At 45.4% G+C, this 26956-nt stretch overlaps 1 protein-coding gene across 1 annotated transcript in view; it reads left to right on the top strand.

Moving 5' to 3' along the window:
* The window catches only part of LOC106575089 (alpha-1,6-mannosylglycoprotein 6-beta-N-acetylglucosaminyltransferase A), a 143156-nt gene that overhangs the window by 54736 nt on the left and 61464 nt on the right, over positions 1-26956 (top strand). The window contains exons 4-10 of the mRNA XM_014151270.3: positions 6878-6954; positions 10005-10094; positions 12313-12384; positions 13825-13986; positions 15534-15703; positions 16410-16544; positions 22636-22769. Of these exons, the coding sequence (XP_014006745.1) occupies positions 6878-6954; positions 10005-10094; positions 12313-12384; positions 13825-13986; positions 15534-15703; positions 16410-16544; positions 22636-22769 (840 nt within the window). The remainder of the gene's footprint in view (positions 1-6877; positions 6955-10004; positions 10095-12312; positions 12385-13824; positions 13987-15533; positions 15704-16409; positions 16545-22635; positions 22770-26956) is intronic.

Raw genomic sequence — 26956 nt, 5'->3', positions numbered from 1 at the left:
GAGAGCCTACAGCTGTTCTGTGGCTGAGAGGGCACTCTCCATTAGCTGCCTCTTGCTTAATTGATGAGGTGTTCAAAGATGTCTTCACTCGCACAGTAAAGTACACCCAAAGTTGGAGCTGTGGTCTTGATGGAACAGAAGCGGTGAGAGAGATGAAAAGCGGGGAAAATATATTTTTTATATCTTGCCATTATGGAGCTGGACCATAGTTGAGTCTGAAATTGCACCATATTTCCTGTATAGTGCACTACTTTTGACCAGGGCCCTCTGGTCATAAGTAGAGCACGTTATAGGGAATAGGGTGCCATTTTGGAGGCACCCCATGTATCTCTCCCACTCTAACGGCACCTTTCATTGTTGAGTGGGTTCCATGATGCTTCTTCCTTACGTAACGCTTCCAGAAAGCTAAAATGTCAGGAGGTGGATGATGATGAGCGCAGGACTGTGAGGAGAGGAATGGGTTTGAAGGGGGGCTGAAGAAGGCGAGCGGGTGTAACTTAAGCCTGATTTATTTAGTCCAAAGTCCATTTTGAGTTAACCCAAGCTAAACCTGGGTTTAGCTTAATGATCAACTCAGAGAAGCAAAATGACAATGGAGAGAAAATGCTTCCTTCCTCTTCCCACCTTGGAAATACGGTACTACTACTACTAGTAGCTGCTGCCTTTTCTGATTTAGGCTTGTAAAATTCCAGAATCTTATTTTGTGATTGTCTGGATCTTATATGATCTATTAGCAGTTCCATCAGGATTTCCAGCAAGGGTATAATGGAATAAATCTTTGCAACTCTAGTCTGATCGGCTGACATTTTGTACTGGCAAACCATAGAACTCCTCGAGGAGCTCCAGTGGTACTGTGTCGTTGAGTATCACCCTCATATTTCCTGCATTCATTGGAGGTGGTCTTACGCAATGCTGCTGATTGTGTCATCTTTCCATCATCACCGCCTTAGTTCTCTCTGTACCTGTCACGTAGAGGTGTGGTTAGGCTCGCGGAGGGCTTATCGGTACGCATTATCAGAAGATTGGCTTTGCTTGACGTCAGCCTTCATTTCCTCTTCGTGCAGGAGAGGGATTTGGCTCTATCTGCTATTTCGATAGACTATTCCTTTGCAGAGTTACGTTTCTAGCACAACGGTCCTGCTATGAGTCACGTGTATGTTGTGCTTGACCTCAAACTGGGGGTTTATACCAGCAGACTAGGAGAATGGGTTCAAAGGACATTTCCTCACAGACTACCTACCCCCATGTGTCCTTTCCATGTCTGTGCATGTGTGTGCGGGGGTGTGTGTTTGTGTTTATTTACTCAGAGACGGGTAGCTTTGCTGGTACATTCAGACACAGCCCCGTAATACCGTGTGCATGTTCCACAGAGTACTATTATGCAAGCGTTGCAGTTGCCTTGACCACAGCGCAGCATGTCAATCTAAATCCTAAACCTCGTTGTGCGGGTTCATCAGACTAAAGATGCTCATCGGGCTTAAAGATGCTCTGTGAAGAAGGCACAGGATGTGGAGAGATCTCTTGTTAGGTTTAAATACCACCTCTCTGACATTTGATTATAATGCGGCTATATTTAGCCTGCCACTTGGCGATAGGCAGCTCTTTCTGCTTGATTAAAGCAGCAGCGACTTAAGAAGCCATGTTTTGTCACTGACACACTGGCTGGTGAGATCTCAGCCAGTCTCGGCTCATATCAGCTCGTCTTGTCAGGAGGAGGAGGAGAGAGGGTGTGTGTGTGTGTGTGTGTGTGTGGATAGAAAATACTTTAATAATAATCTGTCTGCCTCCCCCTATTGTTCTCCTGCTCCTGTTTCTCCCGGAAACCGTGGCTAAAAAATAGGCCTTTTGTTTCAGGCTGGCCGTCTCATGACCACATGACTGTTGTCCATTTCCGCATTTATTTCACCTTTGTTTTAACAGGGAGTCATATTGATGGCAGAATACAGAAATACACACAATAAATAGGAACATGCAACAACGCATAGCCTGCAGTGTCACACACCCTGGCTCAGGGTGTTGCGTCGGGCATGTGTGATTCCATTGCAGTTGGACTGAGCAGAATCACTGCTAGGGCTACTCATTATGTGATGATTGATTCTGCGCATCGCCTCGTTCAAACGGTCTTCTCTCTCATCTCGCTCAAAGGCTTCTTTTAGCAGATAATGGCTGAAACGGGAGAGAGCAGCTTCAAAGGCATCTTTAGGTGTTTTGGACCCACTGGAAGTTGGTGAATAGCAGCGAATGTCCCTCTTCTTATTTGGTTCTCATTGGTGTAGGTTGAAGTGTCCGCTAGATGCTGATCTCGAGGCAGTTTTGCGTTTACCTCACTATGGTTAATGTTAAGTTTGAGGGAGGGAAGCTCATCCTAGATCTGTACTAGAGGTCGACCGATTATGATTTTTCAATGCCGATGCCGATTATTGGAGGCCCAAAAAAGCCGATACCGATTAATCGGCCAATTGTTTTATTTATTTGTAATAATGACAATTACAACAATACTGAATGAACACTTATTTTAACTTAATATAATACATCAATCAAATCAATTTAGCCTCAAATAAATAATGAAACATGTTCAATTTGGTTTAAATAATGCAAAAACAAAGTGTTGGAGAAGAAAGTAAAAGTGCAATATGTGCCATGTAAAAAAGCTAACGTTTAAGTTCCTTGCTCAGAACATGAGAACATATGAAAGCTGGTGGTTCCTTAACATGAGTCTTCAATATTCCCAGTTAAGAAGTTTTAGGTTGAGGTTATTATAGGACTATTTCTCTCTATGCCATTTGTATTTCATATACCTTTGACTATTGGATGTTCTTATAGGCATTTTAGTATTGCCAGTGTAACAGTATAGCTTCCTTCCCTCTCCTCGCCCCTACCTGGGCTCGAACCAGGAACACATCGACAACAGCCACCCTCGAAGCATCGTTACCCATCGCTCCACAAAAACCGCGGCCCTTGCAGAGCAAGAGGAACAACTACTCCAAGTCTCAGAGCGAGTGACGTTTCAAATGCTATTAGCCATTTCACATCGGTTACACCAGCCTAATCTCGGGAGTTGATAGGCTTGAAGTCATAAACAGCGCAATGCTTGAAGCATTACGAAGAGCTGCTAGCAGACGCACGAAAGTGCTGTTTGAATGAATGCTTACGAGGCTGCTGCTGCCTACCATCGCTCAGTCAGACTGCTCTATCAAATCATAGACTTAATTATAACATAATAACACACAGAAATACGAGCCTTTGGTCATTAATATGGTTGAATCCGGAAACTATCATTTCGAAAACAAAACGTTTATTCTTTCAGTGAAATATGGAACCGTTCCGTATTTTATCTAACGGGTGGCATCCCTAAGTCTAAATATTCCTGTTATATTGTACAACCTTCAATGTTATGTCATAATTATGTACAATTCTGGCAAATTAATTACGGTCTTTCTTAGGAATAAATGAACTTCACACAGTTCGCAACGAGCCAGGCGGCCCAAACTGCTGCATATACCCTGACTGCTTGCACGGAAAGCAAGAGAAGTGACACACTTTCCCTAATTATAACAAATTCATGTTAGCAGGCAATATTAACTAAATATGCAGGTTTAAAAATATATACTTGTGTATTGATTTTAAAGAAAGGCATTGATGTTTATGGTTAGGTTTGGTGCAACGACAGTGCTAAATCATCACCCGTTTGGCGAAGTAGGCTGTGATTTGATGAGAAATTACCGTAAATTCCGGACTATAAGCCACAACTTTTTCCCCAGGCTTTGAACCTCGCGGTTTAAACAATGACGCGGCTAATATGTGGATTTTTCCCGCTTTCAAAATTTTTTCTGAAAAAAACACATTCTGTGACGTGCTCAGTTTTTTGGCAGCATGAAGCTTTCATTAGACCAATGAAATTGCCGAACGGGTTAAGGTCAAACAACTTTTTTGTTTACTGTTTAGATTAAATCAAGCGCTCTCAAACTTCCCATCATTCTGATTACGGTAGTCATTTTGTCACCCTCATCATGGCAAAGACACGGAGAAATGCATATGATGCAGCTTTCAAGTTGAAGGCGATTGATCTGGCTGTTGGAAAAGGAAATAGAGCTGCTGCACGGGAGCTTGGTCTTAATGAGTCGATGATAAGACGTTGGAAACAGCAGCGTGAGGAATTGACTCAGTGCAAAAAGACAACTACCGGTAAAGCTTACTGCTAATTTTTTATTTTTGTTACAAGCCGTGTTTCATTGAAGCCTATTTATTTTTGTTACAAGCCGTGTTTCGTTAAAGCCTGTGTAAAGTTAATTTGTTTCAATGTACCGGTAGGCACCTGCGGCTTATAGACATGTGCGGCTTATTTATGTTCAAAATATTTTTATTTTTTTTATTCAGTGGGTGCGGCTTATATTCAGGTGCGCTTAATAGTCCGGAAATTACGATAACAGGCACCGCATCGATTATATGCAACGCAGGACACGCTAGATAAACTAGTAATATCATCAACCAAGTGTAGTTAACGAGTGATTATGTGAAGATTGATTGATTTTTATAAGTTTAATGCTAGCTAGCAACTTTCCTTGGCTTCTTGCTGCCCTCGCGTAACAGGTAGTCAGCCTGCCACGCAGGCTCCTCGTGGAGTGCAAAGTAAGGCAGGTGGTTAGAGCGTTGGACTAGTAACCGGAAGGTTGCAAAAACGAATCTCCGAGCTGACAAGGTAAAAATCTGTCGTTCTGCCCCTGAACAAGGCAGTTAACCCACCGTTCCTAGGCCGTCATTGAAAATAAGAATGTGTTCTTAACTGACTTGCCTAGTTAAATAAAGGTGTAAAAAAAAAAAATCGGTGTCCAAAAATACTGATGTCCGATTGTTATGAAAACTTGAAATCAGCCCTAATTAATCGGCCATTCCGATTAATCGGTCGACCTCTAATCTGTTCCTAGGTGGAACTTCACCCCGGAGCGTTCTCATTTGTCTATCACCGTCGTTTACTGTATCCACCACTATGCTGTGTATTATTTAAATGATGTATTGCATAGCCATTGCGAGTATGAAAACAACAAGGATATTAAAATAGACGAGAGGGCCGCGTCGCAGCATGAGCTCTTTACATCGAGGGTTATTAAGTCAAAGCGCTGTGTGAATTCAATTAATTTCAATCAGTGATTTTTCTTGGAGTAGAGACTATATATTATCAGAATGGGGTCCCCTCCCAGTAACTGACACACACACACGCTCCTGACGTGGTAGGATAAAATGGCTTTGTGTGCAGAGATCACATGACATTCTGTTCATTAGAATTCTGATACATTTTCTTCTCTCTCACTGAAATCTCTTTGTTTCTTAGTGAATGCTACTCAGTACAGAAGGAAGAATTGTCATTGGTCTATGCACTGGTGTGTTTTAGTCTTATCTTTAGCCCAAACACGGCGGGTCTCGTCAGAACTCAGAGTTTGGGCTGAGTTGACCCTGAAGGTTTAATAATTAATCTAGGACTGATCAATCGCTTGAGAACAAAGTGATGCATTGTCTAATATTTGGCTCTGTACAAGCCGCAGGACTTTTGGTCACTGTCTGCCTCTTTGTTATTGGCAAGCTCCCCATGGGTCGCAAATGGTAAAAAGCCTGCCTCTTGTTTTCTATCTGTTTTGTGCAGATGTTTTGCTTTTTACTTCAGAACAACTGTTCACAGAACAGGTAGTGACTGTTAAGAGATTTTTTAACAGGACAAAACACGCAGTCTGCGACGGTTCCCTTATTGTTATCGAACTCGTTTAAAGGCCAGTGCTGATACCTGTAATTCACTCGTGGCCAAGCCACAGACCCACTGGCAATATCCTCTTGTCAGTCCAAACTAAGTTTCCCTCGGACTGTGTGAGAGTATCAGCCTTGAACTGATGACAGGGCAATCATGACGATGGACATGATGACAGCCTTTCAGACATCCCCCTGAGAAAATAAAGCCCTGACTGAGCCTCATCACCTCTGTCATGTAACAGCCATTTCTTAATGGGACACCTTCTCCCAACCCTGGTGTTTTCATTCTCACAGGAACACGAGCTAAGGTTTTGCACTATATAGGAAACAGAGGGGCATTTTGGGACGCGCCCAATCATTTTTTTTTTTTTTTACAAAAAACGATTGAAACGAGTCATCTTTTATTTATGGGAGATGCCATCACATTTTCTTTATTGGAATGTGACCTTTCCCAGCACCCCATTCCATTAACGCCTTTTAGTACCGCCGATTTATCTAAACTCCACCCAAGTCTGTTGTCTCGGTGTGAGGCTGGCAGAGAGCGAGCTTATCTGAACCTGTGTCAGTCTGCTGCATCCGGGATGGAAATCACCACTGTATGCCCGGCCAGGGGAGCAGCATAGCATAGCCTCACTGGCATCTTGTATCTGTCGCGGCTGGATGGATGGATGGATGGTACCATGTGGTCACACTAGTTACGCTACCTGTGCTCGTGCTATTGGGCGAGAGCACACATCACATGCATACATATGATGTTTCAGTTCTGGGCCATGTTCAGTCTCTTCAAAATACCACCTCCTCCCTGAGGATACATGGAATTACAGACCCAGTGAAGTCATTGGTTGTTCGGAGCTTTTTGATGTGAAAACCCAAAGTGTGTGTGTGTGCGTGTGTTTTTGTTGTGTCGTGCGCATACATGCCTGAGGCAGTGTGTACGTACACAGGAGTGTGTTCATTCATGCCTGAGGCAGTGTGTACGTACACAGGAAGTGTGTTCATTCATGCCTGTGTATTGATCTCTCCGTGTCGTCTTTGTTTGTCAATTCCAGACCTGCACGGTTTGCTCCCAAGGCTGGTGCCTGACCTTATTGATCCCTTCCTTTTCTCTCCTCTCTTTTTCTCTCCTCTCTTTCCTCAGATCTGCTGAACGGCGCTCAGGAGAAATGTGAGCTTCCCCCCATGGACGGCTTCCCTCACTGTGAGGGCAAAGTCAAGGTCAGCGACACACACACACACACACACACACACACACACACACACACACACACACACACACAGTAACCACCAGCAGCAGAAGTAATCACAGCCCTCCAGCCCCAGGCCAGAGTCTGCCCGGAGCAGATACCGGCATATCATAAAGGCCATCTGCTCTGTGCGCTGCTCCCAAGCCTCCACTGGCACCAAGGAGAGGCAGGCATGGCTAGCCGATCACCATTTTTAAAAGAGACAAAACAGGGCTCAAACAGGCTCCATAGCGGAAACCGATGAGCTGTTTTGTCCTATTTAGCCTCCCTTTGTCTCAAATGTTTATCTCCTTTCTCTTTTTTTTAATGGGATTATTTCAACCACATTAAATCTCAAGTGTTTTATTGAGGTTAAATCAGAATGCAGCTTTTCGATGTATTCTGTTGCGCGTGGCCTAAATGTTTCTGCTGACTAAACTGTTGGCTAGTAAAATAACTTCACATACTTTCTTCTTTTTATGGGGTTTGGTGGAAATCCCAGCTGTCACAGTGCTATATAGTACTGTACATGGTACCAACTTCCTACTGGCAACCTTTTCCATCCTGTTATTGTGCTCTGATGGATGGAATAATTATTATTAGCATAATCTTTCAGAAGGTTTTTAGCAGGAACAAAAGACATATTGAAGACTTCTTGCTCCTTCCGATTACAATATACTTCGGAATTCATGAACTCCTGTAGAATACCTTTTAAGTCAATTAGCTGCACGTGATGTTTTCATCTGCCTTGCGTGACTCATTCCACTTACTTGGGTGGCTGTCAATCTCAGTGGAATTAGTTAGGGCAGTCTCATATAAACCTACACCGACTCTGCATAGCCTAGTCATTCAAAAACAATGTGATGGAAATCGGATAGAAAAATCAGATGGAAATTGCAGTGATGGAAAGAGGTTGGCTACGTCCCAAATGGCAGCCTATTCCCTGTGTAGTGCACTACTTTTGACAAGGGCCCATAATGAATAGGGTGTCATTTGAGACTTAGCCTTAATGTGTCAGTGTTGGAGTGGAACACCATTATTCCTAACCCAGACTGTAAGTGATTGCCATATTCCCCCGTAGCTTTGGCCAAGTCGTAGCCCCACTCTGCTCCTTCGCTCTGCTCCTCTTCGCTCTGCTCCTCTTCGCTCTGCTCCTTCGCTCTGCTCCTTCGCTCTGCTCCTCTTCGCTCTGCTCCTTCGCTCTGCTCCTCTTCGCTCTGCTCCTTCGCTCTGCTCCTTCGCTCTGCTCCTTCGCTCTTCGCTCTGCTCCTTCGCTCTGCTCCTTCGCGCTCTGCTCCTCTTCGCTCTGCTCCTCTTCGCTCTGCTCCTCTTCACTCTGCTCCTCTTCGCTCTGCTCCTCTTCACTCTGCTCCTCTTCGCTCTGCTCCTCTTCGCTCTGCTCCTTCACTCTGCTCCTCTTCGCTCTGCTCCTCTTCGCTCTGCTCCTCTTCGCTCTGCTCCTTCACTCTGCTCCTCTTCACTCTGCTCCTCTTCAATCTGCTCCTCTTCGCTCTGCTCCTCTTCACTCTGCTCCTCTTCGCTCTGCTCCTCTTCACTCTGCTCCTCTTCACTCTGCTCCTTCGCTCTGCTCCTTCACTCTGCTCCTCTTCGCTCTGCTCCTCTTCGCTCTGCTCCTCTTCGCTCTGCTCCTCTTCGCTCTGCTCCTTCGCTCTGCTCCTCTTCACTCTGCTCCTCTTCACTCTGCTCCTCTTCACTCTGCTCCTTCGCTCTGCTCCTTCACTCTGCTCCACTTCACTCTGCTCCTCTTCACTCTGCTCCTTCACTCTGCTCCTTCACTCTGCTCCTTCACTCTGCTCCTCTTCACTCTGCTCCTTCACTCTGCTCCTCTTCACTCTGCTCCTTCACTCTGCTCCTCTTCACTCTTCTCCTTCACTCTGCTCCTCTTCACTCTGCTCCTTCACTCTGCTCCTCTTCACTCTGCTCCTCTTCGCTCTGCTCCTCTTCGCTCTGCTCCTTCGCTCTGCTCCTCTTCGCTCTGCTCCTCTTCGCTCTGCTCCTCTTCACTCTGCTCCTCTTCACTCTGCTCCTCTTCGCTCTGCTCCTCTTCGCTCTGCTCCTTCACTCTGCTCCTTCACTCTGCTCCTCTTCACTCTGCTCCTCTTCACTCTGCTCCTCTTCACTCTGCTCCTTCACTCTGCTCCTCTTCACTCTGCTCCTTCGCTCTGCTCCTCTTCGCTCTGCTCCTTCGCTCTGCTCCTTCACTCTTCTCCTTCACTCTGCTCCTTCGCTCTGCTCCTTCGCTCTGCTCCTCTTCGCTCTGCTCCATCGCTCTGCTCCTTCGCTCTGCTCCTTCACTCTTCTCCTTCACTCTGCTCCTTCGCTCTGCTCCTTCGCTCTGCTCCTTCGCTCTGCTCCTTCGCTCTGCTCCTTCACTCTGCCTCTTTCACTCTGCTCCTTCACTCTGCTCCTTCGCTCTGCTCCTTCGCTCTGCTCCTTCGCTCTTCTCCTTCACTCTGCTCCTTCACTCTGCTCCTTCACTGGGCTTCAGTAGATTAGTTTTATTTTTTCTTTAACCTTTATTTAACTGGGCAAGTCAGTTAAGAATAAAGGCCGTCATTGTAAATAAGAATTTGTTCTTAACTGACTTGCCCAGTTAAATAAAGGTTAAAGAAATAAGTGGGTTAACTGCCTTGTTCAGGGGGCAGAACGACAGATCTTTTACCTTGTCAGCTCGAGAATTCGATCCAGCGACCTTTCGGTTACTGGCCCAACACTAACCACTAGGCTACCTGCCGTTTTGCACATCTCCATCTGTGAACATCTGAAAACAATGTATTTTGCGGTTGAATCTCGAAAACCTCAGCCCATTGACACTTTGCCCAGAGTAACATTGTTTCTTTTCTTACATTGCCTGGTTCTTTTTCTTGGATTGATGAGTCCTCACACACACAGACTTGGGTCTGGTCAAATGGCTCAGAGCTACACATGGGATGGGAGGACTGGCCAAGGCATGTGGATTGATAGGCCATACTGGTACCTATTGTGTTCAGTCCTGACCAAGTCTCTCCTCCTCTTCCTCAGTGGATGAAGGACATGTGGCGGTCAGACTCATGCTACACTAACTACGGCGTGGACGGCTCCACCTGCTCCTTCTTCATATATCTCAGCGAGGTAAGTGGTGTCTGTGTCTGTCTGTATGTGGTCTGTGCATGTGTCCGTGCCCGGGTGTCCGTGCCCGGGTGTCCGTGCCCTTGTGTCTGTGGTTGTCCGTGTATGTGCGCACAGTGGCTACAGTGTGGTTTGATCTACTCATTGACATTCAGTGTTAACAGCCTGGGGGACGTGGAACGCCCCAGCTCCTTACATATTCATCCACTGTAACTCCACGCGCCCTTGACGACTGAACTATTTACTTGTGAATTATCCTACGGCGCTGATTTTTTTCCTAGGAGTTAATATGGAAACATGTACTGTAGCATTCTGATGACCCTAGTGAGTACGGTACGCACATGTAAACACAACACTTGAGATGTAAAGCCCATTTATACCGTAGCATTCACAAATAAGGTTTGTCCTCTGGTGGTCAATGAGAAGCTCATTGCTAAGTAGCAATGACTGAACTGAAGTTTGTTTTAATCAAACTCAAGTCCCTGACTCTCTATGTTGATTATTCTCAGTCAGATATGGGAGCTGGTCAGATATGGGAGCTGGTCAGATATGGGAGCTGGTCAGATATGGGAGCTGGTCAGATATGGGAGCTGGTCAGATATGGGAGCTGGACAGATATGGGAGCTGGACAGATATGGGAGCTGGTCAGATATGGGAGCTGGTCAGATATGGGAGCTGGACAGATATGGGAGCTGGACAGATATGGGAGCTGGTCAGATATGGGAGCTGGTCAGATATGGGAGCTGGACAGATATGGGAGCTGGTCAGATATGGGAGCTGGTCAGATATGGGAGCTGGTCAGATATGGGAGCTGGTCAGATATGGGAGCTGGTCAGATATGGGAGCTGGTCAGATATGGGAGCTGGTCAGATATGGGAGCTGGTCAGATATGGGAGCTGGTCAGATATGGGAGCTGGACAGATATGGGAGCTGGACAGATATGGGAGCTGGACAGATATGGGAGCTGGTCAGATATGGGAGCTGGTCAGATATGGGAGCTGGTCAGATATGGGAGCTGGTCAGATATGGGAGCTGGTCAGATATGGGAGCTTATAAATGTTGTATCAGTTGAGATCAGTGCTTGGGGGAAGTGCGGTGCCATTTTACTCTACTGAAAGAACCTGTTGGGAGAGACATGTACCATATCCATTTAAGTAAAACTCCACCCCAAAACTATATTCCAGTATTTGTTTCATTAGTCCATTGTTGATATAGTCCCAAAATGTTTTGCATGGCAGCAATCAAGATATATCACTTTCAAAATACAGCCAGTATGATGCATTTGGCATCATATTATGCAACACTCAGCATCATATGATGCAAAATGCATAACACCGGCTGTATTTCTATATTTTGAACGTTTATATATCATGAGAACTTGATTGCTGGCATGTAAAACATTTTGGGACTGTGTGTGTGGGTGGAATTTACCTTTAAAGGAGAGAGAGGGTGCCTGCGTACCAAATGCCATCCTATTCCCTATTTAGTACACTACTTTTGACTAGGGCCCATAGGGAACTTTTAGGTATGCAGCCAGTGAGAGGTCTATGCAGCGAGACAGCTCTCTATCTCTCTAAGTCAGTGTGACTTGCTTTCACACTGGCAATATGCATGTATTTCCATGTAGTATCAGCCTTGTTCTTTCTCTCTCTGCCTCGCTACTTTTGGCCAGAGCCCTACACCCTATCAGCCAGAAACCCCAAAAGTAGTGCACTATATAGGGAATAGGATGTCATTACAGTAGGGTGGGGCCAGATTGCTTCTCTGTCTATCTCTGTATCTGCACGCAACAGTGAGGCTGGGCCCACCATTGCTAGTCGATGCATCAAACACCCACACCTCCCCTCCAGAACCTCTGAAGTGAGAACAAAGTGAGCCAGGCCTCTGTCAACATGACATCTGCTTTCACTGAAACAATTACCTGCCTAATGATTGCCTGATTTGCCTCCTAGGCTGCATCCCAAATGTTACCCTATTTCCTATATAGTGAATTACTTTTGACCAGGGCCTATATGGCTCTTATCTAAAGTAGTGCGCCATGTAGGGAAGAGGGTGCCATTTTGGGACACAACATAAGTGTCCCTTCCTCCCTCCCTCACCCCTGCGTCCTCCTCTCTCTCCTCTCCGTTGGCAGAGTTCACAGGCCCCATATGAATCACTCTGTCACATTTTCCATCTCAGTTCCTTCTGATGTTATGTTCTGATGTTAATGTCATTTTAGGTGGAGAACTGGTGCCCGCGCCTGCCGTGGAGGACCAAGACATTGGACGAGGAGGCCGACCGGAGGGGCCAGGTGAGTGTCTGAACTGAAGGGCTTTCCACACGGCCAAGCTGAGACAAACTGAGTATAGTTGCTGGAACCGTGCTGGAAAGGACAATGGGAAATTAAAATATTAGAGCCAACACAGTTTGGTTCGGGTTGGCACCATGTGAAAATGACAACGTGATAAGAAAATATCTTAAAACACAGTAGTGAAAAGGGCATAAGTGCCAGTCTCTGCACCCTGCTGAAAGACCAACAGCCTGGCCAGTCCTTTTCGCTCTCACCGGTCTGGGGACTGGCCAGACAGAATACCCAGCCTGAAGACAAATGCCAAGTCACGAGGGCATTGATTAGCTTTTATGATGTTAGAACATGTGCTCTTTAGAAATGACCTCTTCCACTTGTCCTTTAGCTCAAATGGTATCAACTAATGCATAAGCAATGTTAGATGCTGCACATAGGCTGACACACACACTGTCTGGAGAGTAGAGTCACTCCAGTGATTCTGTTAGTAACTGACTATAGAGAGGATTTATACCATGACGCCTGTCGCCATGCCAATGGGCACTCGCTCAAATCTCCTTACAGGGCTGTCTGAGGTCAGAGCTCCGGGTGTGACTCGCCGTTATTGGCTTTAAATATACTCGTGGTTATGGATAATCTTTGCCCCCCTTCGGATGTTCTTTTGTCTTTGAGATCACCATTGATGGTGGCTGTGATTTTCTTTGTTATTGTTGACCTGGGCCCATAACGCTATGGTTAAAAGTAGTGCACTATATAGGGAATAGGGTGCCATTTTGGACACGGCCCCTAGACTTTTCTCTCCCAGTGATTTCCTGTCCTGATGAGGGATGGTAACGCCAGAGCGTTGTTAGTGCGTTGTTTCCCCAGCTTTAGCAGCTGTTAATGGCAGGCAGGACTACATCTCAACCAAGCCGCCTGTGGGAAAGCATTCTTAAATATTGACCCGAGCGAAGTGGAGAGATGTGTAGATTGGTATCATTGCATTCCTGTATTCAATGAGGAGCCATATGTCTTTGTAATGCAAAGAGCGCCTGGCAGAACTTGGCACTTTGTAGCGTAAGTGTTTAAGTTGATGAGAGTCCTTTATATATCCTGTATATCCAATGTGCGTGTTGGAGATTGACAGCATTACAGAATCACTGATCTACAAATGACCTCAAATCCTACATAACTACTCATTATGTAATGAAGATCAGCGATTCTCTGCCTCCTTGCTCAAACTGATCATGACAAACACAATTGGGCGTGCTCGTTTGTCATCGTCCTGTGCCCCAGGTGGGTGGAGATTTCACTTTAGTCTAAAATGTGCCTGCCTACTGACTGTCTACCTACCCCCTTTCAGAGGCTAACGTTCTCCTTCTATAGGGTAAACCTTGAAAGAGGTTAATGGGTTAAACCATAACGCCTAAAGAGTAGGGGTGTCTAAATTGTGTCGTGTCTTCTTAGACGGAGATCCGGACGAGCTTCGAGGAGCTGTACCGGGTCATGTCTCGGCGAGAGGAGTTCCGCTGGATGATGCTCCGGATCAAGCGCATGGAAGACCCCTGGATCAACGCCATCCGCGCCCTGGCTGCCAAGCAGAACCTGGCCAAGAGGAAGAGGAAGAAGGTAGGACACAGACACACTCTCAAACACGTACTCATGTTGCACGCACACACATACTCTTGCAAGCTGTCACCTACACACTTGCACGCACGCACTCACACACACAAACACACCGCCGAAAATATATTAGCTACTTGGACAAGAGAATAGAATCTGCCCATGCCTTTCTGAACTGAGAATGTTGAAACAAGGGAAGTCCATTGTGTTCTGGGTAGCTACCTGGCCCCAACGATTAATAATGGAGGTTTCAGTTCCCTAGTGATCTTCAGGACTTCCTCTTTCTGACTCTACGGCTTTTAACAGTGTGGATATGACATATGGTGAGAGCTCTACTTCCTCTAGTTAGAGTGGAACAAAGTCTCTTGCACCTGAAACTCCAATTCTTCACTTTTTTCAAAGAAGTGTTCACTTTTTTCAAAGAAGTGTACGCTTACATACTCCTTGTAATGGATTTTAAAACATATGATTGGTGTAAGCATTGGCTTGAGTGAGCAAGAGTACACTGTGAGAAGTGTGGAGAATCGGGACCCAGCCCAACCTCTATCATGCCAAAGGCTCAGAGCAGGAACAAAGTAGCCTGATCCCAGATCTCTATGTGCTGTCTTGCCAACTTGGCAAGACCGCACAAACAGATCTGGGATCAGGCTAGGAACAAGGCGCCTGCCCCATTTCCATGACCCAAAGAGTCAAGATAGGCTTGGTCCCAACTGGCACCCGATTCCCTGTAAAGTGCAATACTTTTCACTATAGCCTTATATTCCCTGGTTGACAGTAGTGCACGTTATAGGGAATAGGGTGCCATTTGAAACACAGTCATAGTGTGCTGAAGGTTGATTTTTATATTATTACATTCATAATCCTCTCTCTACCCATTAATCCCTGAACAATGCACCTTGGTGATTGTGTCTCCGTCCCAAATTGCACCCTATCCCCTACATAGTTTACCACTATGGGACCTGGTCAAAAGTAGTGAACTATATAGGGAATAGGGTGCTGTTTGGGACGCCGGCTAACACAGCAGCTGAAAGTGTGTTGAGCCGTCCATAGAAAGCACAGAACATTGTAATGTTGGATTCTCTTCAGTGGCTCAGTGTGTTCCCTGGTGAATAGTAGGAGATGTAATAGTGCTACATCTTCTGTGGAGGGCATCTTACATTCTGCTATGTTGTACTCAGGGACTTGAAACGAGCCTGCCGTTTGAATAAGGAAAATGCCTTATTACATTTTTCCAACCCATTGAATTGCGTTTGGATTACTTCAAGAACTGAAGACGCACACCCAGATGGTTGGCGATGTGCCGAACATACTTGAATAAAGAAAGTTGCACACTATATTACACCGTGATTTATTGGGTTATAGTAATACTGTATGAATTTTTCAAATGTTGATGATATAACCCATTTCCATACTTTTCTGTATTGATAGCCCTGTTGGGAATCAAACTCGCGACCCTGGCATTGCTAGCGCCATGCTTTAACCAACTGAGCCACAATGAGAAACAATAGATTAAAACTGAACTGACACGATCTATGCCCCTCTCTCTCCATCAGATCCTGGTGCACCTGGGCCTGTTGACTAAGGAGTCGGGCTTCAAGATCGCAGAGAACGCCTTCAGTGGGGGGCCCCTGGGGGAGCTGGTGCAGTGGAGTGACCTCATCACCACCCTCTACCTGCTGGGCCACGACGTACGCATTTCCGCCTCACTGGCCGAGCTCAAAGAGTGAGTCCGTAGAGTGTGTGTGTTTGTGCACCCGTCAGACATATCTGGGTGGTGTTCAGTGAGGAGTACCGTTGCGAAACGTTTTCCAACGTAAAATGATGAAGAGCGTTCCTTATTGAGCAGCTCTAGGATCGTAATGAATAAGGTTATATGGACAGGTTGGGACTTGATCCTAGATCATCAGCACTCCTACTCTGAGACGCTTTATGGATACAGGTCCAGGTCTCCCCTGTCCATGTAGTCTTATTCATTGTGCTCCAAAAGGCAAAACTGATCCTAAATCAGCAGCACTCCTACTCTGAGATGCTTGATACATCCAGCCCCAGGTATTACCTCCCCAAGGTCACCTATGGAATGAGCAGCAGAAGCACAATACAGCTAAAGCTAGTGTAATGTGAGGTGGTGTGTGCTCTGGTCCCGCTTCGTTAGGTAAAACCTGTCTCATATGACTTCCTATTTGCGTAAGAGGGGTTTACTGTGTGTAAACAATCCATAACTTTCTTCTCTTTGTTTGTTGTGTGTTTACGTCATGTCGTTGCTCTCTTTTGTTAATATATTACAATACAATACCACGTTATTGTCCATGTTACAGTGAATTGAAAACCGTTTCCAACCGCAGGGCCCTGGTCAAAAGTAGTGAACTATAAAGGGGAATGTGGTGCCATTTACACCCTGTGTGTCCTAACTAAGCCCTCTCCTCGTACAGGATCATGAGGAGAGTGATGGGGAACAAGTCCAGCTGCCCCACCCAGGGGGACAAGGTGGTGGAGCTCATCTACATTGACATTGTGGGCCTGACCCAGTTCAAGAAGACACTGGGGCCCTCCTGGGTCCACTACCAGTAAGTACTCCATATCTTCAACTCTATGTCTGTCTGTCTGTCTGATAGTATTTATACACATCCACATCATCCATAAGTTATGGGCTGGGACGTGTGATGTTTTTAAATTTTTATTTAACCTTTATTTAACTAGGCAAGTCACTTAAGAACACATTTTTATTTACAATGACTGCCTACCCCTGCCAAACCCTAACCCGGATGATGCTGGGCCAATTGTGCGCAGCCCTATGGGACTCCCAATCACGGCCGGTTGTGATACCGCCTGGAATCGAACCAGGGTCTGTAGTGTTGCCTCTAGCGCTGAGATGCTTTTCCTTAGACCGCGGCGCCACTCGGGAGTGTGTGTGATGTTGTTCATTTAGTTAGATGGAGAGCGAGAGAGAGGTTACTTACACATCTCCTTCTTAGAAGAACACCTATCGACTAACATAACTCATCTCACATACACATGGTTCTGAAATCTATCTGACTCGTCATACAATGTCTTAGTTAAAATATGAGCATCCTAGTTTTTCATCCAATGAGTTTCCCGGTGTCCTCGTTTACGTCTGTGCCAGGGGGAAAATGTGATTTGATGAAGTCTCTTTGGAATCCGCATCCTCCTTGCTGCTCTGACGAAGTGGGAAGTGGTAACAGTGTCAGGCTCTCTGTCTGTGTCCCTCTGAGTCTCCCGAGACTGTATCCCTCCCTGTAGGATGCCAAGCATTGCTGGGGCTTCGTTTTCAGAGTGTTAGCCCACCGCTCATTTGCTGATTGGAGAGAAGCGGAGAGAGGTTGGCGGGGTGAAAAGAGGCCCATTTCCTGCAGCTCGTTTGATACCTGGTGGGGATGCTATTCAGGTGACAAAGATCCAGGCACAGAGGGGGGACCAGATGTGATTTACACACTCATTAGCATCTGAATGAGAAGGCTGAAACCCAGGCCCAGGCTGGATTTACATTTTAGTCATTTAGCAGATGCTCTTATCCAGAGCAACTTACAGTAGTGGGTGCATACATTTTCATACTTTTTTCTCGTACTGGTCCCCTGTGGGAATCGGACCCACAACGCTGGCGTTGCAAGCGCCATGCTCTACCAATTGAGTCACACGGGACCCCGGATCAGATTCGGGGGCCATGCAGACCAGACCGAGGTGGGTCTGCTCCTCCTGCCTGGATTGGTGGATGGGTTTTTCTTCTGTAAGCCCCTGTTTGTTTTTTTTTCAAGCTAACAAAAGTCTTCAGGTCTCATGCAAGGTTACTCATCAAACAAGCTGACTATCATGAGAACCAGCTCTGTTACAGTGGCTGTCATCAAACTGTTCTTTCACTGGGCTAAAATTGCATTATGTCTGAGCACAATCGTTTGATGTTCCCTTGTTGGTAGGCCGTTTCCATGGGAACATCAGGTCAAGGTCTTAACTCTTAATGGAGCAGTGGTCATGGTTGTGTCTGTTAATGTGTCTGTTTTCTCCCCACTCTCTATTGTGCGCGTGCGTTTGTCCGCTCCACTGATAGGACTGTCTGAACCGGCGCCTTGTACTCCTTGCCACTGATCTGAACAGTGTTTGAATTACAACCTTTGTCTCCAGTCTACAGCAATCTCATTTGAAAGACCATTTCACCTGGATCTCTCTCTCTCTCTCTCTTTCTCTCTCATAATCTCCTAAGAATGTTGTACTGTGTCTGACAATACACACGTGTCTCAAAAAGAAGAGATTTGCATGCTGTGGTTTTAGTCCCACTGGTCTTAAGTGGGACTAATTGTTCCTCTGATGTATCCCATCGGTGTGGTTGGAGGTCGTTACGAGAACTGCCTTGTGAGAACAAGAAGTCAGGTTCGCTAATAGCCCCAAGATTTCCATTCTCCTGTCAACACTTTTTGTTTGTTTCGGGTTTGCATTCTGTTTCATCTTGCTCTGAGGAAATTGACTGGGACTGCATCCCAAACGGCTCCCTATTCCCTATAATGTCCATTTGTTTTGACCAAGGACCTGGTCAAAAGGAGTGCGCTATTTAGGGTATAGGGAGCCGTTTGGGACACAGGCTCAACCTTTTTACAGACGGTGTGGTCGTAATGCAGGTTCCAGCTGGCATTTTCATGAGTGTATTGATTAATTCGTCATTATACATATCGGTGAAGACATTTACATTTGGCCACTTGATTCCGTGTTGATTTTGTGATGTGCACTTCCAGGAAGGTTATAAGATGACACTGTTTTACTGTAACTTCAGGCAAAACTTCTATTGAATGCGCATTTTGATTTTGAAGCTGACGAATCACGTCATGGAACAGTTTGGTCTCATAGTTATCTAATCCTGTCTTGTTTACGTTCTTACACATGTCCTCTCCTTCCTCCTTCTTGTCTATCCAGCTCTCTCCATCTCCACTTAAAGCGATGCTCCAGAACCTTTGTATCATTTCAGCCAGTAGTTTTGAAAATGGTGCTCACGAGCCAAAACGGGTCCCTGTTTTTTGTGTGTACTACGTCATCCAATTGTGTACTATGTGATTCATAACGTATAATATGTTATTTTTTGCAAATCCTATAAAATGTTACAAATCCAATTCGTACAATATGTTACAAATTTGTCGTGCTTAAGATCCTGGACTGCATCTTTAAGTGTCTTTCATTTTCCAGATTCTCCAGAACAGCTTCTAATATAGAACAATTCTACATTAATGTGGATGCCACCATGATTACGGATAATCCTGAATGAATCGTGAATAATGATGAGTGAGAAAGTTAGACACACAAATATCATACCCCCAAGACATGCTATCCTTCACCATTACAATAACAGGGGAGGTTAGCATTTTATATCATACCCCCAAGACATATTAACCATTACAGTAACAGGTGAGGTTAGCATTTTATATCATACCCCCAAGACATATTAACCATTACAATAACAGGGGAAGTTAGCATTTTATATCATACCCCCAAGACATATTAACCATTACAATAACAGGGGAGGTTAGCATTTTATATCATACCCCCAAGACATATTAACCATTACAATAACAGGGGAGGTTAGCATTTTATATCATACCCCCAAGACATATTAACCATTACAATAACAGGGGAAGTTAGCATTTTATATCATACCCCCAAGACATATTAACCATTACAATAACAGGGGAAGTTAGCATTTTATATCATACCCCCAAGACATATTAACCATTACAATAACAGGGGAGGTTAGCATTTTATATCATACCCCCAAGACATATTAACCATTACAATAACAGGGGAGGTTAGCATTTTATATCATACCCCCAAGACATATTAACCATTACAATAACAGGGGAGGTTAGCATTTTATATCATACCCCCAAGACATATTAACCATTACAATAACAGGGGAGGTTAGCATTTTATATCATACCCCCAAGACATATTAACCATTACATAACAGGGGAGGTTAGCATTTTATATCATACCCCCAAGACATATTAACCATTACAGTAACAGGTGAGGTTAGCATTTTATATCATACCCCCAAGACATATTAACCATTACAATAACAGGGGAGGAGCTTACCCCCCGCATTTCCTACTACGGGGGTGCATACCCCCAAGACATATTAACCATTACAATAACAGGGGAAGTTAGCATTTTATATCATACCCCCAAGACATATTAACCATTACAATAACAGGGGAGTTAGCATTTTATATCATACCCCAAGACATATTAACCATTACAATAACAGGGGAGGTTAGCATTTTATATCATACCCCCAAGACATATTAACCATTACAATAACAGGGGAAGTTAGCATTTTATATCATACCCCCAAGACATATTAACCATTACAATAACAGGGGAGGTTAGCATTTTATATCATACCCCCAAGACACTATTTTGACCAAAGCCCTATGGGACTTGTCAAAAGTAGTGCACTGCACTATATAGGGAATATGGTGCCATTAGGGAGCAGTCTGAGTCTCAAGAGGGAAGAGAATTTGAGACTGAGGATTGTGTTCTAAGGCCAAAGTGAAAGTGAGTGGAGGGCAGTGAAAGGACTGTAGGGACTGTAGGGAGAATCCCAGTGATCGGCTCAGCAATATTAGTGGTTTTAGAAGGAATGAGGGCAGCTGCCTATCCTGTCCTGTCACTCTTCTTCCCTCTCGTGCGCACGCGCAGGCAGGCACGCGCAGGCAGGCACACACACATGCAGGCACACACACATGCAGGCACAGGCACGCGCAGGCAGGCAGGCAGGCGCAGGCAGGCAGGCGCAGGCAGGCAGGCGCAGGCAGGCAGGCGCAGGCAGGCACACACACAAGCAGGCACACACGGAAACACACACGCGCAGGCAGGCACGCGCAGGCAGGCACACACACGCGCAGGCACACACGGAAACACACAGATGCAGGCAGGCACACACACAAGCAGGCACACACGGAAAAACACAGATGCAGGCAGGCACACGCAGGCACACACACAAGCAGGCACACACGGAAACACACACACACGCGCAGTCAGGCACGTGCAGGCAGGCACACACACAAGCAGGCACACACGGAAACACACAGATGCAGGCAGGCACACACACAAGCAGGCACACACGGAAACACACAGATGCAGGCAGGCACATTCACTCGGTCTTTCTCTCCCTCTTTCTGTATCGATCTATGTATTGGTCTATCTCTCTCAAACACTCTCACTACAGAAAACCAATGCTTGCTTCAGTCATCCTATCAACTGTAATCATTATTTGCTGGCTATAATTTCAGTTTGTCTAATTCTCAATACTACATGGAAATCATTCTAAACACATGATATCTTAAAGACGAATGTTTTGTACTCCTTGTCACTGATCTGAACGATGTTTGAATTACAACCTTTGTCTCCAGTCTACAACAATCTCATTTGAAAGACCATTTCACCTGGATCTCTCTCTCTTTCTCTCTCATAATCTCCTAAGAATGTTGTACTGTGTCTGACAATACACACGTGTCTCAAGAAGAAGAGATTTGCATGCTGTGGCTTTAGTCCCACTGGTCTTAAGTTTCCTCATTGTGAATCCATTTCCCCTATTTCCTGAGCATCTTGAGAAGACCCACACTGTCTCGCACACACACACTCGCACTGTCTTTCTCTCTCTCTCTCTCTTTCTCACACATGCACACAAACGCACACACGCCCACCCACCATCTGCGAAACATCTGCCTGTTCAGGAGTGGCCTTGCCTGGGCTGCCAGACTGAGCTTAGCCGGCCCCTCTGGTACTCCTGGCTCCTCATCAATTTGATTAATGCTCATTATTACACCTCCATCCCACCAGGGGCCAATCGGATGAGTATGTTCGACTCTGTCCAGAAGGATTACAGATGGAAAGGAATAGTGGTGAAGCATAGCCAGGTGTTTATTTTTAGGCTTTCAACATTTTTTGGGGGGGGGGGGCTTATTATGGGGGCGGCAGGTAGCCTAGTGGGTAGAGCGTTGGGCCAGTAACCGAAAGGTTGCTACAGTAGATCGAATCCCTGAGCTGACAAGGTAAAAAAATCTGTCGTTCTGCCCCTGAACAAGGCAGTTAACCCACTGTTCCTAGGCCGTCATTATAAATAAGAATTTGTTCTTAACTGACTTGCCTAGTTAAATAAAATAAAAATAAATAATCTGAAAAGGCATCTGCCAGGGAAAGATAGGAACTGAGAGAAGGTGACTGAACCAGAGATAGCTGGAGAGAGAAAGATGGCGTAAGCGAGAGAGAGAGAGAGAGAGAGAGAAAAAGCTAAAGGCTTGATTAGAGAGGGGGAGCGACTGAGAGAAAGCGAGAGAGAAAAGGTCATGAATGTGTCATTCCGTTGCACATGACATCCTTTCTCTGGTCCTCTAATTAGTCATGAAGTGTAACCTTTACTGTTCAAGTTTGATCTGTAGGAAGCTCTCTCTGTGCTTTGTACACTATCTGTGGCCATGCTGAAGGTGTGGAAAAGATATGCATCATGTAATTAATTAACCATTTATTAGTGGTTGAGGCATACAGCTGGAAGTGTGTATTAAGGCTGTAATGCAGTGTGTATTACAGATGTATGCTAACACTGTAATGTGGTGTGTGACAGGTGTATGATAACTTTGTCATGTTTGGTGTGTGTTACAGGTGTATGCTGCGGGTTTTGGATTCCTTCGGCACAGAGCCCGAGTTCAACCACGCCCACTATGCTCAGTCCAAGGGCCACAAGACCCCCTGGGGCAAGTGGAACCTCAACCCCCAGCAGTTCAACACCATGTTCCGTAAGTACCACCTAATGGCTCTGGGGTGCAGATCTAGGATCAGCTTCTCCTTCCCAATCCTAACCTTAACCATGAGTGGGGGAAGTGCTAAACTGACCCAAGATCAGCATCTAGGGACAACTTCACCCCACTCCCACCTAATGACAGGGTCATGTTCATAAGGCACCAAATGGAAGAAAATGGTCTAAAACAGAGAGGGGCAACCTGTACTCATCCAATAAAAAATTAATTGTTTTACATTTAACCTTTATTTAACTAGGCAAGTCCGTTAAGGACAAATTCTTATTAACAGTGACGGCCTACCCCGGCCAAATCCGGACGAAGCTGGGCCAATTGTGTGCCGCCCTATGGGACTCGCAATCACGACCAGTTGTGATACAACCCGGATTCGAACCAGGGTGTCTGTAGTGACGCCTCAAGCACTGAGATGCAGTGCGTTAGACCGCTGCGCCACTCGGGAGCCCAATAAGACACACTCAGTTTTGTTTTCCTTTGCAAAACATGTTGAAAAGTTTTCTCTTATGTGCCCTAATGAATAGGAACACGCACAGGGTTGGGGAGGGAGAGTCCACCACCCCAGGGTGTTTTAACCTTTTCCCCATGGCTGATGGAAAGCAAAATCTTACCCAGAATGGATGAATACCCCTCTCCGGTCTCAGTTTCAGTGGTTTGGCCCACGTCAGGCTGGAATAGCAGACCAGGCTCAATAGACCCTTTGTGTTGCGGATAGAGTATGCCATTCTCATACGACACAGGTCTTTTCATGTCATCCAGTTTACTAGCTGCGAGGGTTAGATGATATCTGTAACTAATCAAACTTACATGGGTTACACCATGGGTCCAAATGAAACACAGATTTGTTTCTGTGCATCTGGCATGTTGGATTTGTGTCCCCTGCCCTTGCCTGTGGAGAAACATTCACCTTATCCTCAGCATGCTGTTTTATATCCTGTCATTACAGCTCTGTTTCCAGGCTTAAGGGAAGTCACTGAATCTCACACTTGCAGTTGTGTAACAACAACAATGGGGCTTGAATAAACAAAACATATATATACAATATGTTAACTGAGTGTTGGATTGCCTTCCATTCTAAGACGTAACAGAGGACATTTAAGACAAAGAAGGCGCCACAGGGAAATCAATCCTAGCCTTGGGTTCCATTCATTACCATTAAGTAGTCTTGCATAAATCACTGGATAAAGGGTGTAGACGAGGGAAAGCGATGAGACAGGAGAAAGGGCTCTGGCCAATGAGACAGGAGAGGGAAAGGGCTCTGGCCAATGAGACAGGAGAGGGAAAGGGCTCTGGCCAACGAGACAGGAGAGGGAAAGGGCTCTGGCCAACGAGACAGGAGAGGGAAAGGGCTCTGGCCAACGAGACAGGAGAGGGAAAGGGCTCTGGCCAACGAGACAGGAGAGGGAAAGGGCTCTGGCCAACGAGACAGGAGAGGGAAAGGGCTCTGGCCAACGAGACAGGAGAGGGAAAGGGCTCTGGCCAACGAGACAGGAGAGGGAAAGGGCTCTGGCCAACGAGACAGGAGAGGGAAAGGGCTCTGGCCAACGAGACAGGAGAGGGAAAGGGCTCTGGCCAATGAGAGGAGAGGGATCTGTTTGTGCTGATCTGTTCGCCAGATCTGTTTGTGCTGTCTTGTCTCGTATGGCCATTGGCAAGACAGCACCAACATATCTTTTAGGAACCGGGCTAGAACTGAAGCCATAGAGGGAACATTTCCAATGTCTTTCTTCTCTCTACTGTTCTCAAATCCAAAACCATAACAACATGTTCACATCTAGAATTGTTTCTCTGCTTCCGGCTAGCTACAGACTCTAGTCCCAGAACAGTTACTGTAGCATACTGTATAGCGTGCCCTTCATCCCCTGGCGTTGTTGTTGTATGCAGTAAAATAAAAGGAAAGTCCTTTAGTCTCTGTCTCAGATACAGTTGAAGTCGGAAGTTTACATACACCTTAGCCAAATACATTTAAACTCAGTTTTTCACAATTCCTGACATTTAATCCTATTAGAAATTCCCTATCTTAGGTCAGTGAGGATCACCACTTTATTTTCCAAATGTGAAATGTCAGGATAGTAGTAGAGAGATTTATTTCATCTTTTATTTCTTTCATCACATTACCAGTGTGTCAGAAGTTTACATACACTCAATTAGTATTTGGTAGCATTGCCTTTAAATTGTTTAACTTGGGTCAAATGTTTTGGGTAGCCTTCCACAAGCTTCCCACAATAAATTGGGTGAATTTTATCCCATTCCTCCTGACAGAGCTGGTGTAACTGAGTCAGGTTTGTAGGCCTCCTTGCTCTCACACGCTTTTTCAGTTCTGCCCACAAATGTTCTATGGGATTGAGGTCAGGGCTTTGTGATGGCCACTCCAATACCTTGACTTTGTTGTCCTTAAGCCATTTTGCCACAACTTTGGAAGTATGCTTGGGGTCATCGTCCATTTGGAAGACACATTTGCGACCCAAGCTTTCATTTCCTGGCTGATGTCTTGAGATTTGGCTTCAATATATCCACATAATTTCCCGCCTCATGATGCCATCTCTTTTGTGAAGTGCACCAGTCCCTCCTGCAGCAAAGCATCCTCACAACATGATGAAACCACCCCCGTGCTTCACAGCTGGGATGGTGTTCTTTGGCTTGCAAGCCTCCCCTGAGCGGTATGACGGCTGCGTGGGTCCATGGTGTTTATACTTGCGTACTATTGTTTGTACAGATGAACATGGTACCTTCAGGCGTTTGGAAATTGCTCCCTAGGATGAACAATTTTTTTCCTGAGGTCTTGGCTGATTTCTTTTGATTTTCCCATAATTTCAAGCAAAGAGGCACTGAGTTTGAAAGTAGGCCTTGAAATACATCCACAAGTACTCCTCCAATTGACTCAAATGATGTCAATTAGCCTATCAGAAGCTTCTAAAGCCATGACATCATTTTCTGTAAATGTCCAAGCTGTTTAAAGGCACAGTCAATCAACTTACTGTATGTAAACTTCTGACCCACTGGAATTGTGATACAGTGAATTATAAGTGAAATAATCTGTCTGTAAACAATTGTTGGAAAAATGACTTGTGTCATGCACAAAGTAGATGTCCTAACCGACTTGCCAAAACTATAGTTGGATAACAAGAAATTTGTGGAGTGGTTGAAAAACGAGTTTTAATGACTCCAACCTAAGTGAATGTAAACTTCCGACTTCAACTGTAACAATGTTGCATAATGCATATTAACTCAACAGAGGATATGTTATCCCCTGTATAGGGTAATGATACACTGAACAAAAATAGAAACACAACATGTAAAGTGTTGGTCCCATGTTTCATAAGCTGAAATAAAGATCCCAGAAATGTTCCATATTCACAAAAAGCTAATTTATCTCAAATTTTGTGCACACATTTGTTTATATCCCTTATAGTGAGCATTTCCCCTTTGCCAAGATAATCCATCCACCTGACAGGTGTGTCATATCAAGAAGCTAATTAAACAGCATGATCATTACACAGGTGCACCTTTTGCTGGGGACAATATACAACAACACAATGCCACAGATGTCTGAAGTTTTGAGGAAGTGTGCAATTGGCATGCTGACTGCAGGAATGTACATCAGAGCTGTTGCCAGAGAATTTAATGTTATTTTCTCTACCATAATTTGGGTAGAGAATTTGTCAGTACGTCTAACCGGCCTCACAACCGCAGACCACGTGTAACCACATCGGCCCAGGACCTCCACATCCAGCTTCTTCACCTGCGGGATCGTCTGAGACCAGCCACCCGGACAGCTGATGAAACTGTGGGTTTGCACAACCGAAGAATTTCTGCACGAACGGTCAGAAACCGTCTCAGGGAACTTATCTGTGTGCTCGTCGTCCTTACCAAGGTCTTGACCTGACTGCAGTTTGGAGTCGTAACCGACTTCAGTGGTCAAATGCTCACCAAATGCTCACCTTCGATGGCCACTGGCATGCACAGATGAATCCTGGTTTCAACTGTACCGGCAAGATGGCAGACAGCAAAATATGGCGTTGTGTGGGCGAGGAGTTTGCTGATGTCACGTTGTGAACAGAGTGCTCCATGGTGGCGGTGGGGTTATGTTATGGGCAGGTATAAGCTACGGATAGCAAACACAATTGCATTTTATTGATGGCAATTTCAATGCACAGTGATATCATGACGAG

Source organism: Salmo salar, chromosome 17, assembly GCF_965601325.2.
Source record: "Salmo salar chromosome 17, fSalSal1, whole genome shotgun sequence".
In the NCBI taxonomy this organism is placed as follows: domain Eukaryota; kingdom Metazoa; phylum Chordata; class Actinopteri; order Salmoniformes; family Salmonidae; genus Salmo; species Salmo salar.
The sequence above is the reverse complement of the archived record's forward strand: the minus strand, read 5'-3'. Positions and strand labels throughout refer to the sequence as shown.